Source organism: Leguminivora glycinivorella, chromosome 7, assembly GCF_023078275.1.
Source record: "Leguminivora glycinivorella isolate SPB_JAAS2020 chromosome 7, LegGlyc_1.1, whole genome shotgun sequence".
Classification (NCBI taxonomy): domain Eukaryota; kingdom Metazoa; phylum Arthropoda; class Insecta; order Lepidoptera; family Tortricidae; genus Leguminivora; species Leguminivora glycinivorella.
Genome location: NC_062977.1, coordinates 2,005,902 through 2,022,160, shown reverse-complemented (window position 1 = coordinate 2,022,160; position 16,259 = coordinate 2,005,902). Strand labels below are relative to the sequence as shown.

The 16,259-nt window shown below is 35.6% G+C and overlaps 1 protein-coding gene across 1 annotated transcript in view; it reads right to left on the bottom strand.

Moving 5' to 3' along the window:
* LOC125227776 (disintegrin and metalloproteinase domain-containing protein 22) overlaps positions 1-16,259 on the bottom strand; it is a 670,866-nt gene that overhangs the window by 383,264 nt on the left and 271,343 nt on the right. Inside the window, exon 3 of the mRNA XM_048132103.1 lies at positions 6,555-6,703. Within this exon, the coding sequence (XP_047988060.1) occupies positions 6,555-6,703 (149 nt within the window). The remainder of the gene's footprint in view (positions 1-6,554; positions 6,704-16,259) is intronic.

The following is a 16,259-nucleotide window of genomic DNA, read 5'->3' as shown; positions in this document are numbered from 1 at the left end:
GAGAGTAACATAGGCTACTTTTTGTCTCTTTCTAACGCGAGCGAAGCCGCGGGCAAAAGCTAGTACTGCATGAAGCGTACACTTTTGAAGCGTCGTTTGATCCGCCACTTGTGATCCTGACTGTACTTTTACCAGACGCTAGAAAAACGAAACGAAATTTCCCGAACATCAAAAGGAAACGATTTTCATGTAATATCCCGGTGACGCCTTTGTTTTAGACGACACCCCCTCCACCCTTGTCAGGAACACACCCAGCAATCTGGCGTAACCAATTAAGGCCTATATTAATGTAGTAATAGAGTTGGTTATCGATTGGTCCGATGCTGACGTGTTTGCACAAAGAGATTGGCTTTGGTAGGCTTAAAACCTTTTTAGATTAGGCTGGATCTGAGTCGTAGATTCCTTTTCGATTTTAAATGAGGGATTGTATTATAATAAATAAAATAAAAATAAAATAAAATTTGTTTATTTCCAAGAAAATACAGTCATGTATACAATTAAACTGACCTCCACACTAGGCAGATGCCTGTCCCGTGGAGGAGATGGTTCAGTCTTAGGTATCAATTAAAATAATATCATAACTTCTTACATATAAAAGAAAAACAGAAAAAACAGTAAAGGTAAAAATTACTAAGTGTTAACAAGCAGTGAAAGTTTTAAGACAAAATAAAACAAAACAATACGACAATGGTTACATCATTACTGTGTGTTTCTAATCGGTAAGTATTGAAAATAGTGTGAAACAATGAAATAAAAATTTAAAACAAAGATATAAAAAGTAGTAAAATAGAGTAGTAGTAGTAGTGAGTAGATATAAAGTAAGTTGTTCTTGTACAAAATTTTAAATTGACATTAAGAGAATATGTTGGTTGGACGTGTGTGTGTGTGTGTGTGTGTGTATGTGTCTATTGTGTGTGGTGTGTGTGCGAACGTGTGTGTGCGTGTGCGTGTGTTAAAAATAGACTTAGAATTAGAATGATAGATTAGAAAGGAATTGGATATTGTATTGGTCAATTGAATTTATTTTTGTTGCTGCGCTGCATCCAATATCTAAGTAAGGTACAGCGGAGCAAATCTCGACTAGGGGGGGGGGGGGACTAGTGTCCACCGGTTCTATATGGTAGGCGTATTCAGTGGACAGCTCAACATCATAGTGTAATAATAGAAAAATGGATCAGTTACAATTGCCCCCCAGTCGAGATTTTCCCTGCTGTACCTTACCTATATTGTTTTCCCTTTGCCTTTTTCCTTCAATTATACCTAGTATGAAGAAAATTGTTCTAATCCGCAACATGCCGCGTAGTAATAATTATACATAATTATGTACTTCTGGTCAGGCTTGTTAATCTCACTGACCCCATCTATTAACCGACTTCAAAAAAAGGAGGAGGTTCTCTACGTCGGGATGTTTTTTTTTATTTTTTTATGTATGATCTCCGATTATTCGAAAACGCTTGGACCGATTTGGAAAATTATTTTTTTATTTAAAAAGGTATGTAGGTATACTATGTTCCCAGGCGGTCTTGTTGTCAGCATGTGACCTGATGATGGGATACTAGAGAAATCGAGGGTACCTCTCAAATTTTATAGGCACATGTAATATTTTTAGTGTATTTTGAAACCTGTTTTTTTTATCTAAAGAGCCTTTATTTGTAAACAAGATCACTAAGCCCCAAACTTTTAAAACCGAATCAATGCAAATCCAAACAGAATCCATCTAAGGACGTAATTGCTTCGATACCTGGCGGCCTAGCCGAATGACAATCGATGACGCTAAACACCGATCAAAACGCAGTCTGGCTCTGTCGCGCCAATACAGAGCGGTAGAGATAGCTAACTACAATAACGATATTATCGTAAGCGTTTGTGACCCAAGTTTAATTGGCTCCAGGATGTTTTGAGAGGAATTCGGGATGCTCTTTCGCCACGAGAAGGTAAATGGAGAAATAGGTATGCATGTATAACTATGAGTGTATTATAAACTTTTTAGAACAAATCTAATTATTACAATAAAATATAATTTCCAGCAGGCTAAAAAAATATTAATTGATTAATTGTTTTTTTTGTCTGTCTGTGTGTGTGTCTGTCTGTGGCATCGTAGCTGCCGAACGGATGAACCGATTTAGATTTAGTATTTTTGTCTGAAAGCTGAGTTAGTCGGGAGTGTTCTTAGCCATGTTTCATGAAAATCGGTCCACTATGTCGCGGTCGGGGGTTTTTTCAAAATTTTAATTTTGTGGTTAGGTTATAACATAGTAACGGTACATTTTTTGGATATTTTATAACTAGCTTTATTAATAATGTGTGAACCTGCCTGTCATGGTTCGTTAATATTTCTTGTATGTAGGTAGCTTTTGCACATTGTAATTTTTCCTCAGTCACCCGTTGACCACGAACGCTGTAAAGAGTTCGAAACGTTGGGATAAATTGTAAATTCATTATAAGCGATTTAATCCGTTTTCATACTTTTATTTAATGAGTAACTATCGCGGTAACCGAAGACAATATTAAATAAGTTTTCCCCTCACTAGCTCGGAAACACGTGTTTTGTCCTTTAATACCAGCGGGTAAAAACGCATTTTATCCACTAGTGGGTAAAGTAATTTGACCTTGAATAAAGTCAAATTAACTGCTTTAAAGTTGATAAAAGTAGGTGAATCTAGTAATAAAGATGATTTACCACCTGTGGAACTACTGGAAGCAGTGATAAATGCATTTTTTGCGTTGTAGTTTCCTCGCTACAGTGAGGGGAAAAGTTTTGTGTTACACTCGGGTGCAAATGTATTTTACTTCAAATAACTATTTTTATCATTCATTTCATTATTGACAAGTTTGACAAAATGCAAAGTGAGCCGCTCTTATTCGAGGGATTGGTTTAGGTAACATATCTTTTCAAATTTAATATTTATTGCAGGTATATGTTTGTCGACTGTGGGGTATGGGGTAAATTGTGGCGTAGGCGAGAGGCTGGCAACCTGTCACTGCAATGTCACAATTTGGATTCCTTTCACCCCTTTTTGTTAAGAGTGGCACTGAAACTTAGAAATTCATGTGCTCTGTCTACCCCTTTATGGGATAGGAAGGCGTGATTATATGTATGTATGTATATTTTTGTCTTTAATTTTATTTAACAGGCAACTAAACACTAAGGCGAATGAAACACAAAGAAATAGGAAACATTGTTATTATTCCGAATTCAACTAGTCATTATTTGTCTCTAATATCATCGGATTAGCTCGAATATAACTTATGTCATTTTAGTGAGCTTCATTCGAAACTAGAAACTGGACTGAAACTGAAGCTTTTCGGCCACATATGTATATTAATTCAATTAAATTCAATTCAATAATTTTATATCGAAAAAAAGTTACATCTAAAAATTAATAAACCACAAAATATCACATCCTTGAAGCAACACAAAGTGGATCGTAAACCATTTCACAATAAAACTTAAAAAATTGCCTACCACGCTACAAGTGTACATATCAAAAGACACAGTGCGACCATATAACATGTCACACACAACACTTGGCTAAAACGTCGTAACTTCATACATGTTTACTAGCTCTTACGTCGTTTATATTATTAGTATGTTACTAACACGTCACTTGTCCCCGGGGAACTATGTGCTATTAATCATAGCTTTTTCTTTTTGTTTCGCAGCATTTCGTAAATTACCTCTATTATTATTGTCTGTTAGGGCGATACGAAAATTGTTCTTTTAAAGTACCTACGCCGTTTGAAAGATGTGTTTTACTATTATTTTTTCATTTATATTGTAATGTTTGTGGATATAGTCTTATTAACACTTTCACGAATTTTCTTGAGAGTCTCAAAGTACTACAATAAATTATTTACAAGAATATTGCAGGATTACCTGTTTTTCACTTTCTCAAAGTAATATAATAAATTATTTACAAGAATATTGCAGAATTACCTGCTTTTCACTTTGTAAGTATTGTCGTAATTTAAAATTTAAACGTAAACAACAATAATATTATATGTAAGTACATTGAATAGAATAGAATAGAATAGAATAGAAAAGTTTTTATTCGTAAACACACAAGCTGGTGATTGAGCAAATACTGTTTTAGTGTGTTGACGGGTTTTTAAGAATTTCACCACCCCCTTTCTTCCCGTGGGTGTCGTAGAAGTCGACTGTGGGATATGGGTTAAATTGTGGCTTAGGCGAGAGGCTGGCAACCACTGCAATGTCACAATTGGGATTTCTTTCAACCTCTTTTTGCCAGGATTTGCACTGAAACTTAGTAGTTCATGTACTCTGCCTACCCCTTTATGGGATACAGGCGTGATTATATGTATGTATGTATGTACGTATTGAGACTAACCCGCTGTTGCAAACTCGATTTTCCTGTTTTTATTAATAATTTAAAAGTAGCATACTTATTAAATACATTTGGCTAAAACATCCCCGCATAATTTACCAATTAAGTCCTTGTTTTTGCCTGAAACACAGGAACTATCCTAGCTTAGGCATTTGTATAAATAATCCCTTATAAAATTCGTAGTATTTAAGAATAACCAATGTAGGTACATTTATGTTATTCATAATAAATTATTTGTATTTGTATTTTTGTATTTATACATTATTCACTTGTATTTATGTAAATATATTTTTCTATCAGAAAAGGTTCTAATAAATTTATTTGAAACCACAATGATTAGGCACAGATGGTACATGTTTGTGGATAACTATTTGAATTTTAAACTATACAGTTGCAAGTCACAATAAAACTTATAAAACCGTCACAAAAACAGTTTTAATACTACAGGCTTCCATCACGTTCTCGCGTCAGAAACAAACTTCGCCCCTTACGAGTCGTGCGTTGTCCCGCGAGTGGCACATTAATCATTAAATATCGCGGCGGTTTAGCTGGGGAGCCGGCGACGCTAAATGTTTAGTTACTTAAACCGAACGGCGTAGAGACTTAGTGGAATCGTACGATTGGAAAAAAAGTTTAAATAAAATTTTCTTTTTTAACGAACATGAAAGCATTAGAAAGATTTTAGATTTAGTGATTTTTATCCAAGTATTATTTTTGTAATAGGTAAATCCAACAAATTATCTGCATGAAAAGTGCTGACGATTACAAATTTCACGTATTTTCAAATTAAAACCTGGGGGGTTACCATGACGTACTAAAGACGTTCAGTTTAGGTTGAGAGAAAGGGACACAGCTATAGCAGTTACATAACCGTCCCTTTACCTAAACTTAGCACGTCATGGTACCTAATTTATATTAATAAAAAAAACTGAATGCGTACAAGTATCTTAGATTTATTGTGATATAATTACAATTATTAAATTAACAGTCCGTTTAACCATTCCGTCCGTCCGTCTAGCAACTAACAGCTCGGATAGACGGCTAAAAGTGCTAAAAGTCGGCTAAAGGATAGCAAGCTACACTCTTATCCTAATCTAAAGCGCTCGAGTAACTACAAATATCGCCTCTATGTCTCCCGGACTACTATGAACACTTTTACCGAAACTGTCGCCATTACTCGCTAGCCGTTTGAGAAAGTAACGAGTTTCTGCGACTCGTGGGGTATTAACCTCTCGTATGCTTAGGAGCAGATCTGCTCCATATTGTTTCAACTTTAACATGTAGTTATTATGACTAATATATTAATGACAATTTTTTGACAGACGCATACGAAAGGTTAAGATAGGTTTATGGCTCGTGTTAGTATTGAAATTGTATGCAGAATTTAGATGGCTAAATCGAAGAAACATTAAGGAACTGAGAATTTAAGATAAGGTGCTGCAAAGCATGGATTTTTTAGCCTTAGTTATATTTGTTAAATTTTAAGCTTATGGATAGGTATATGTTGCCCATGTACCCATGCCATGAACGTGTGTATCTTTAATGCACGTAAGTATATCCATGTTATTTAACTGCCAAATATACTTAAGGCACCTATTTTGTTATTCTTGTAATTTGTAAAACTAGGGAACAAATTAAATTATTTTATTGAATATTTTTTGTGTGTCAGTGGGCCTTGTCGTTTTTTCTTTCGTGTATGATATCTATTTAAATTTATAATTGTAATTCGTACTTAAAACGAGACAAAACTTTTCTTATCTATCGAAACTGACGAATCATGAAAGGTAATGGAGTAAAATTCTTAATAATATAAAAAAATATATGGTTTATAACCCCTTTCGTGATTGACATTCATCTCACGCTCGACGATTCCTGTTTTCACTTGCACCAATCAGCATATTCAATTTCCAAATTTGTGACATCAGATCACAACAGTAATAAATTATTAAATCAATATTGGGATTATGTACCCTCATAATCGCTATGCAGCCAGCAGCTCCGATGTTCCGCACTAGCTCCAGGTTTTGTCTACTGCTGCACTCCACCTGGGGACAACTCACCTTCTGCGCGTTGACCTCGCGCGTGGAAATGCCCATCTTCTCGTGGTAACGCAGCTGCCGGGGTAAATGATCTGGTAACAGTGCGCTCCGATGTTCCGCACTAGCTCCTGGTTCTGTCTACTGCCCACTCCACCTGGGGACAACTCACCTTCTGCGCGTTGACCTCGCGCGTAGAAATGCCCATCTTCTCGTGGTGACGCAGCTGCACGGGGTAGATGATCTGGTAGTAGTGCGCTCCGATGTTCCGCACTAGCTCCTGGTTCTGTCGGTACTCGCGTAGTAGCCGCTCGACTTCACCTGAGAACAAAAGATATTTTGTATTATAGCAAGGTTACAAAAAACCATACAACCGGTCAACAGATAAAATGTAAGTAACTAACTAACTATTATGGCTCAGTGATCCAAAGTAAATCTTGGCCTCCGAAATGAGAGATCGCCACCTGTCCCGATCATGAGCAGACTCTTGTCAAAATCAAAGTGTAATACTATAAAATTAAAACGTTAATCAGTAATATGAATAAACCCAATAAAACGTTTTTTTTTCTTATTCAGCTAAACAACAACCGAATAAATAAAAGTCCTGACTGATATTGAGCGTGCAGGTGCAGCGGAGCGGGCAGTACGGCGTGTATGTCAAACAATTGAAGCACATAATACAAGTGTCCTGAGTCGATGCTGCATAGGGTAGACGCACGCACGCCCGCTCCGCTGAACGCTCCGCTCCGAGCGTCCACTCAAGCCTTAAACTTCACCGGGCTTTAACTCAAAAACAAAACAATTTCGTGCAACTCCGCATTTCTTAGAGTTAGAAATAAGTTGGCACGCTCGGAATTATTTAGGAAGAAACTTTAAATGAACCAGATACCTAAACGGAGTCCAGAACATAATTTGTTTGTTTGTTGATCATAACTTCGGAATTATCATAATATTATTCTATTTCGATTTGAGCAGGTCCTTCAGAAAATTAGGAGACAGTAGAGGACTTGTTCGAAGTTCTTAGGGGATATTTAATAGTTGCACATAATTTAAGCGAAATATTATCCTTCTAAGAAATTGTGTTCATATAAGTAATGGTCCAAGTCTTTTACATTCGTATTTCATTTCATTTCATTTATTATGAACCAACTTACAGGTAAAGATTACAACACAGCCGTATGAGTCCGGCCAGATTCGCTTGGATTAAAAATCAGTCCGGTTCACTATCCCAACCGGGTATCCCGTTCAGCCAGCGTAGCATGCTTCCAATTTTATCACTTATCCACGTGGTTAAGACAACTGTCACTCTCACACTGACATGCCAAAGCGTGACGGATGCTTTATCCACGTGGATAAGTGATAAAATTGGAATCATAATACGCCGGCTGGGGCCCATTTCTCAAAACTGAAAGTTACAAGTTACAAGCGGAAGTCTCTTTCCAACTTGTCAAGACATTGACTACCACTTGTTAATTGTAACTGTTGCCCTAGGTGGGCACTGGACGTGGTAAAACTGTAGCCTGCGTTAAACCTCACTTTAGCTTGATATTGATAAGAGTAATGTTTATGTGTATTCAAATAAATGGTTGTAATAAACAGGACACCATTATCAGATTGATTGAAAACAATTCCCAAAATAACATTAGGTATTTAACTATCTGAGAATCCGCACAAGTTATGGCAGGTGTGATTACATGCGACAAACATGGGGACGAGAGTCCGTTATGAAACAGAACTGTAGCCTCGAGGATTAACATAACTACATACTCGAACAAAACCTAAACAGACGTTTCCAAGACAACACATAGGAATTCTATAGAAATCTGACTGCATGATCTAGACATCCATTTTATAAAAAGTTATAAATGATTACTGATTACTTTCAACAATGTTTACGCCGCACTGCATGGCAATCCAGTTTGCTATCCCATACAGGTGGGTGCGCTGGGATCACCGACGGCCGTCAAAACTCACGAATGTGAGCTCGCGTTCGATCGCGATGTGTTTCAATCGGCTTAGCGCCGTAAACGCAGCTTATGTGCAGGTGGCCTGTTGCAGGACAATGCAATTTTTGTTGCAATTGGTGGTGGTTACTTTTGTAATATTTCTGAAGAAACCCTTATGTTTCCTTTTCAAAGCTGTACCTACTGTAAATAGTACAATACAACTTGGGCAACATAAATTCATAACCGAATTTTAAAAAAGAACATATTTTTTTTATAATAGAATAGAATAGAATAGAAAAAACTTTATTCAGGACGCTTAAACAATATAAATTACAAAAAGATGTCACAAAAATTGAAATAAAACGTCACTGAAAAAGGTTTCCACTCAGCTTGGTGTCAAGGTACCTTTTGGATACTTTGACGCTGGTCTTCCGTGGCAACCCTTCCATTACATACAAACGGAACAAATATGTATAATTTACAGGATATAATAACATAAATAATAACCATAATACAACGACAAGTACTAAGTAAAATAGACATAGATACTGTACTAAGTAAAATAGACATATACATAGACATAGACATTTTATTAATAATATTATAAATATTACACGTTCATCCATAAACTATTTAACAGCAATTAAATTCAGATTATATACAATTTCAGTCCAAATACAATTTCGAATATTAAATTGAAAGATGCATTCATTGATTATATTACGTATGATATGTCATTTAGATTTGTTAATTTGATTTTATACATAATTAATTATGTTATTCCATTATAAGTTAGTTGGTAGGTCAAAGAACTCTTTTATGACATAGAAGGAGCCATTTTCTTAACGTTTTAAAAAAATTGGTGGGCACTGCCTGCATTTTTAATTTCTGCTAAAACTATTATTCTATTTATTTCTGTTAATACTCAGGCAATAGTATTTACATGCGAACTAATGATATATTTTTTAAATCATACATGGCACAGTGCAACTTATAACGTCATTCCATTCTAAATAGTCAGCTGCTAAGAATTCCACTCTCACATTGTATCCAAATGTCTCAGAATCACTTACTCAACTTTTGATTTATTTCACATTCAAAGTGTTACATTTGGCCCCCGTCTCTGAATTTGCATCTACAATAAACGTCACCATTAATATCGCGAGTCGCGAACGCCACCGTGGAGTAATAAACTTCTTTGTTACAATTGAAGTCAGGAATTGTAGCAACTTGAAAATATTTCCACGATATTTTGGTAAATAAAATGAAATTTTTATGGCTTCTGTAATAGTATTTTAGTTATGCAACCGGAGTATTTTAAAAAGGAGGTCAAAAAAGGCGAGTGGCGTGGGTAAAAATTTGAGGTGAAGTCGAAAATTGTTAATAAAGATGCCACAAGTATTTTTGACTCAGTTAAATACCGTTGCATACTCGTACATTCTACGACCATGCACTTACTTTTTTCGTGAAATTCACACTATTTCCGTTATTTTGACGCAAAGGTTTCTTCCGCCGGCTTCCCGCGCACGCTTGCCATGGTTGCAGGGCCAAACAATGCTTTTTAATTTTTTCGTTACTGCGCAAGTGCGCGGGAAGCCTGTGGGAGCTGGTTTTGGGGAATAGATTTTTATGTAGGGTTTTTAAATGCTTTTTTCTACTTTGTCATTACCCTGTAAATGACAAAGTAGATCGTGCATAGATTTTTGTGTTACATTTTTTATTTTGTCAATAGGTATTTTAGATGTTGCTAGTCAGCAGCTAGATTACCAGTCCATGTAATAAGGAACAAGCACGACAGGGGACTGCGCGAACGTAGTGTTGAAAGTGGCATATATTTCATACACTTTTGTGCTTAAAATATATATTTTATGCAATTTAGTACAGCTGTTTTAGACTATTTTATGTTAAGAGCATTAGGTAGGGTAGGAGTCTGTAAGACTTTTCATTGTAGGTACCTGTTTCATTCGAGTTGTACAATTTGTTCATATTTTTAACACTTTCGAAACCGGGCTCTACGCGGCGCTACGACATTTTCGCTACATACGGGGAAACCCATGTAATCGGCTACGCTTCTACGAGCGGTGTACCCGACAGTCGGGTTCTTGGTAGCGAAAGTGTTTGGAACGATATAAGTCATAACATACTCCGTCTGTTAAAAGTAAAACAATTTTTATTTCTTCAATTAATTAACCTTTATTGTACAAAATAAAATTGTTACAGTACAAAAAGGCAGACTTATTGTTTTAAGGAATTACCCACCATTCAAACAGAAAGGTTGTGAGCGGTGCTACAATTTCAATACTATTTATTCGTGCCTAATAATAATTAAAAATATGTTTGAAATTTCGCAAGTAATAATTTCAATAGTCGACAAAATGAAAAAAAAAAGAAACAGAATTCCCTGTGACCTAATTCACGTCAAAAACATTCGACAAACGAACGCCGAGCTTAATTAAAAAAGAAATATGTCTCAGCTCCGTCAACGCTCGCAGCGGAACACGTGCCGGCCAAAAATCACAAACCCGTCACCTACCAATAGAAATAAAAATACAAAGAGTTGGTTACAAAGCGCTTCCGAATCTCAGGATTCTGTAAAAAAATGTAGGTTTTGGGTATTGACAACGTGCGTGGAAGATAGCTGGGCCCTTTATTTCAAAGTCCACCCAACTTTTTTTTGGATTTTGCAAATTTTTATGTGTCCCAAAGCTGTTGTTATATGTCCAAAAAGTACCCCAAGATTTTTTCCATTCCGTTCCCATTTTTCATACATTTTATATGGCGGTAACAGAATGGAGGGTTGGAAAAATCTATGGACATTTTAGGACACTTTTATTCTCATATCAGGATCGAAAGACCTCGCGATTTTGAGTATAAATCGAGCAGAAAATACCCATGTTACAAAAAAAGTGGTGTTGACCAAAAAAATCTGATGGCTATGGCCTTTGGAGATAGTAATATGACTTATTATGTTTTAACAAAGCTAAAATATTCATTCTTAATATTATAGTTGTTGAAAGAAATGAAAATGAAAAAGTTGAAAAGATAATGAGTGACATGGGCTACTTTTTGTCTCTTTCTAACCGACGAGTTTGTATTTATGTACCTATATATGTACATTTTGTTAAGGCAGCACAAGGAGATGATGATGATGAAGATAAATAATTATATTTAATTATTTATCATCTGTGTAAAAGAGTGAGCTCTCAATAAAATAAGGTCAAAAAACTCGTTTCCCGCAACTGCAAACAAGATCCCCAGCACCTAATTAAATACGCGAGCAATTTTCTCGCCACTCGATATTTTTGCGACAGTTCCCCGTACATCAATATCGGATTCTATCTCTGAACAAAATTAATTTAGCATCACTTTGCTCACGCAATTAATTTTGATTGGCAGCTCGAGGAGGCCTTTCATTGAGTTTGCCTGGATATTGATGTGTCAGCGGCGTTGTTAGGTGTCTTTGTTTATTCTAATTGCTATTTAATTACGTTGGGATAATAAAGGGTATGTTTAAAAAAAATTAGTCCTTGAAAATGGCAGGTGAGCACTTCAGTAGTAGTCTGTGGTTCTGCATTATCGAAAATGGCCGGAGAGAGATCAGAAACTGCTACAAATTTTAACCCCCTTATTCATAAACGTACACTAAAGTCATCAAGCCGATAAAGTTCGTTTGTCCCTTTCTATCACACCAATACGCCGGGTAAGTATGTTGTTGGACAAAGTATTGGGTCTTCAAAACTGCCGAGAGACAGTGAACCCCAAACATGTCTGATTTATGATATTTTTAATAAAAATTCTCACTAGTCTTCTAAATATTTAGCAATTTTTACATTAAAGAAATCAGACGAGTTTTCTCTATAATACCTGTTTTTTAAAGAAGGAATCCACTGTTGTTTGTTAATAAATATTCAAAGTGTATTAGGTAGTCCAGACGTCTAATAATATTATATTATATTATTTGTATATCTAATACATGGAATTGTGTGCAGGTAAGTAAAACATAAAAAAAATCACCACTGAGTACTTTCGAAATTCAGCATACAAAATTATGCAAAATAAAACCAATATTAGAGTTTGCGCTACTATTAGTGAACAGGCGAAAACAACACTTAGTCAGCCCTAAGCCGAGTTGAAAGTTCTCAACTTCAACTCCCGTCAGAACAGATTTTAGAGGCGTAATCGAGTTAGGTTTCTAAAATAATATAACAATATAACAAGAGGACAATTAGATTTTTACAGATGATACGAGTAAATATAATTTTTAACCGACTTCAAAAAAGGAGGAGGTTCTCAATTCGACTGAATGTTTTTTTTTTATTTTTTTATTTTTTTGTATGTATGTTCCTCGATATCTCCGAGAATTGTGGACCGATTTTCAAAATTTTTTTTTTGATCGAACGGGTATAACCCCGAGATGGTCCCATTGGCACCAAGTCAGGGTCTGATGATGGGATCCTGGAGAAATCGAGGGAACTCTTCAAATGTTATAGGCACATGTAATGTTTTTAGTGTATTTTTCAAAGGTAAACCAGTACTTACGCCTGATGGTAATAATTTTATGTGGCTGAGCTGATGATGGAAGGTCAACTCCTCAATGGTTAGGAGTTAAAGGATAATTCTTTCACTAGTGTACATGTATTCGGACTGATACATATAATATCAATAGGAACCACTAAAAATCAACAAATAAATAAACTTTTTTAACAAAAAATAAAACCGCCTTCAAAAATAAGCGCGTTACAAAACACGGAGAAACTAAAAAGCAAAAAATAATAAACCTTTGAATTCAGATTTCTTATCGTATTGCAATAATCTAAAAATCCAAATTATAAACAAATCAATTATTTTTGGAGTCGGTGCCAGCCTGCGCATGGTTGGGTGGGGCAAACAGGCAATAAATAGCAAGGCGACGAACAGGTCTGGTACCGACTGCAAAAATAATTTATTTGTTTATAATTTGGATGTTTAGATTATTGCAATACGATAAGAAATCTGAATTCAAAGGTTTATTATTTTTTGCTTTTTAGTTTCTCCGTGTTTTGTAACGCGCTTATTTTTGAAGGCGGTTTTATTTTTTGTTAAAAAAGTTTTATAAACTAGGTACCTACCGATTTCAAACCAAACCTTTTTTTGCTGATTCTTACAGTCTCCTGTTTGAACTTGCATTCGTTTTAATACCTCAAGCAATGAGGAGGCACACTCAAAGTTTATGACAGATGGCGCCACCTAATAAGTCCATTGCACAGATAAAGAATTTCATGCGTGAGAGCGAGAAGATATTTTTTTCTCTCTTCCACACAAAAGCATCAACTCCAAAAACTGGACTTCTTTCGATCATAAGTAGATAAAATCAAGAATTTTTGAGGAACGTATTCAGTACCTATTTTCAACATTTTTTTAATTTGAACCGGTTTCGATTAGACTTCATGATCTTTTTGATAATTGGCATGTATCGTTTTTATGTGCATACAATCACGCCTGTATCCCCTAAAGAGGTAAGCAGAGCACATGGAACTACACAAAATAAGATGAAAATAATAACAAGTTGTAAATCCGAATCGAGATCCATATCAGTGTTTAGGGTTCCGTAATCAACTATGAACCCTTATAGTTTCGCATAGTTTCGCCATACCTGTCTGTCTGTCCGTCCGTCCGTCCGTCCGTCCGTCCGTCCTTTTTTGGGGTACCCCCCCTACATGTACAGGGGGGACTGATTTATTTTTCGTTCCAACCCCAGCGTGTGATATATTGTTGGATAGCTATTTAAAAATTAATAAGGATTTACTAAAATCGTTTTTTGATAATATTAATATTTTCGAAAATAATCGCTGCTAAAGCCTTTTTTGCTGATTCTTACAGTCTCCTGTTTGAACTTGCATTTGTTTTAATACCTCAAGCAATGAAGAGGCACACTCAAAGTTTATGACAGATAGCGCTACCTTATTAGTCCATTGCACAGATAAAACATTTCATGCGTGAGAGCGAGAAGATATTTTTTTCTCTCTTTCAAACTGGACAAAACTGGACTTCTTTAGATCATAAGTAGATAAAATCAAGAATTTTTGAGGAACAATATTCAGTACCTATTTTCAAATACAACATGTTTTTAATTTGAACCGGTTTCGATTAGACTTCATGATCTTTTTGATAATTGGCATGTATCGTTTTTATGTGCATACAATCACGCCTGTATCCCCTAAAGAGGTAAGCAGAGCACATGGAACTACACAAAATAAGATGAAAATAATAACAAGTTGTAAATCCGAATCGAGATCCATATCAGTGTTTAGGGTTCCGTAATCAACTATGAACCCTTATAGTTTCGCATAGTTTCGCCATACCTGTCTGTCCGTCCGTCCGTCCGTCCGAGGATAATCTCAGTGACCGTTAGCACTAGAAAGCTGAAATTTGGTACCAATATGTATATCAATCACGCCGACAAAGTGGTAAAATAAAAAATGCTTTTTTGGGGTACCCCCCCTACATGTACAGGGGGGACTGATTTATTTTTCGTTCCAACCCCAGCGTGTGATATATTGTTGGATAGCTATTTAAAAATGAATAAGGATTTACTAAAATCGTTTTTTGATAATATTAATATTTTCGAAAATAATCGCTGCTAAAGGAAAAAAAGTGTGCCTTCTGTTTAAAAAATGTAAAAAATACTTTATAAACACTTTCTAGGAAAATTATTTTGAACTTGATAGGTTTAGTAGTTTTCCAGAAAAATACGGTAAACTACTGAACCTTTGAGCGTGGCCCGACACGGTCTTGGCCGGTTTTTATTCTTTTTAAAACCTGAAAGTCGCTGTAGGCCGGCAAAATCGGTTAAATAGGGTTTCAAAATGCGCGTTTCATAAATGGATTAAAATCCCTTTGTAAACACGGGTCGGGGTTGAGCGCCGTGCTGCCCTGACACTTGGAAATGTTGCTACGAAATGTGGAGCGATTTTGAGGCACCGGATTCTGAAGGTTTAGTGGAAGTTGCTGCTTAAATGGTTATAATAAAAAAATAATAATAATAATAAATAAAACGTTTATTCAGAACGTAAAGCTTAACCCTATTACATATCTTCTGCCAAACCACTTTGTGGTTTGTTGGCAGACGAGGCTCCCATACACTTGTCAAGCTAAAATACCTCATAGTTTTTAGATATATGTATAATATTTATATATATATATAAGTTTTTGCTATGCATACACACACACATGCTCTATTGAAAATTCTAGTTGAGGATAACAATTTTTTTGGCACATTTTAAAGTCAAAGTAAAATGCCACTGCAATATCAAACTGATTCCCTATTTCTATGTAAGTAAGTACATAAATAATTTTTAAGTAGGTGGGCCATTTTTTCCAAAGTTGTCCACCCCACTTTTTTTGTAACATGGGTATTTTTTACGTGATTCATACTCAGAATCGCGAGGTCTTTCGATCCTGATAGGAGAAAAAAAATGTCCCAAGATTTCCATACATTTTTCAAACCTCCTATTCCGTTACCGCCATGCAAAATGTTTGAAATAATGGTAACGGAATGGGAAAAAACCTTAGGACACTTTTTTTCTCCTATTAGGATTAAAAGAGCTCGAGATTCTGAGTGGAAACCACATAAAAATTTCCAAATCCAAAAAAAAAGTGGGGTAGACAACTTTGAAAAAAAAATGGCCCAGGTACTGATCCTACTTTCCATATAACAATCATACCTATATGAATATTGATGTACTGAAGTTGTGTTTTCTGTATTTAAAACATTTTATTCGACCTTACGAGTAATTTATACACATACATTTTGAAGTACAGTCAACCAATTAGAATCCTAGGCCACTCTAGAACCGTGTCGTATTGACACCGTGCTTTATTTGCTATTGCAGTCAGTTTGACTTTTACTATGAAAGGGTTCTACAGTGGCCTACGTTTCAGATTGGTTGACT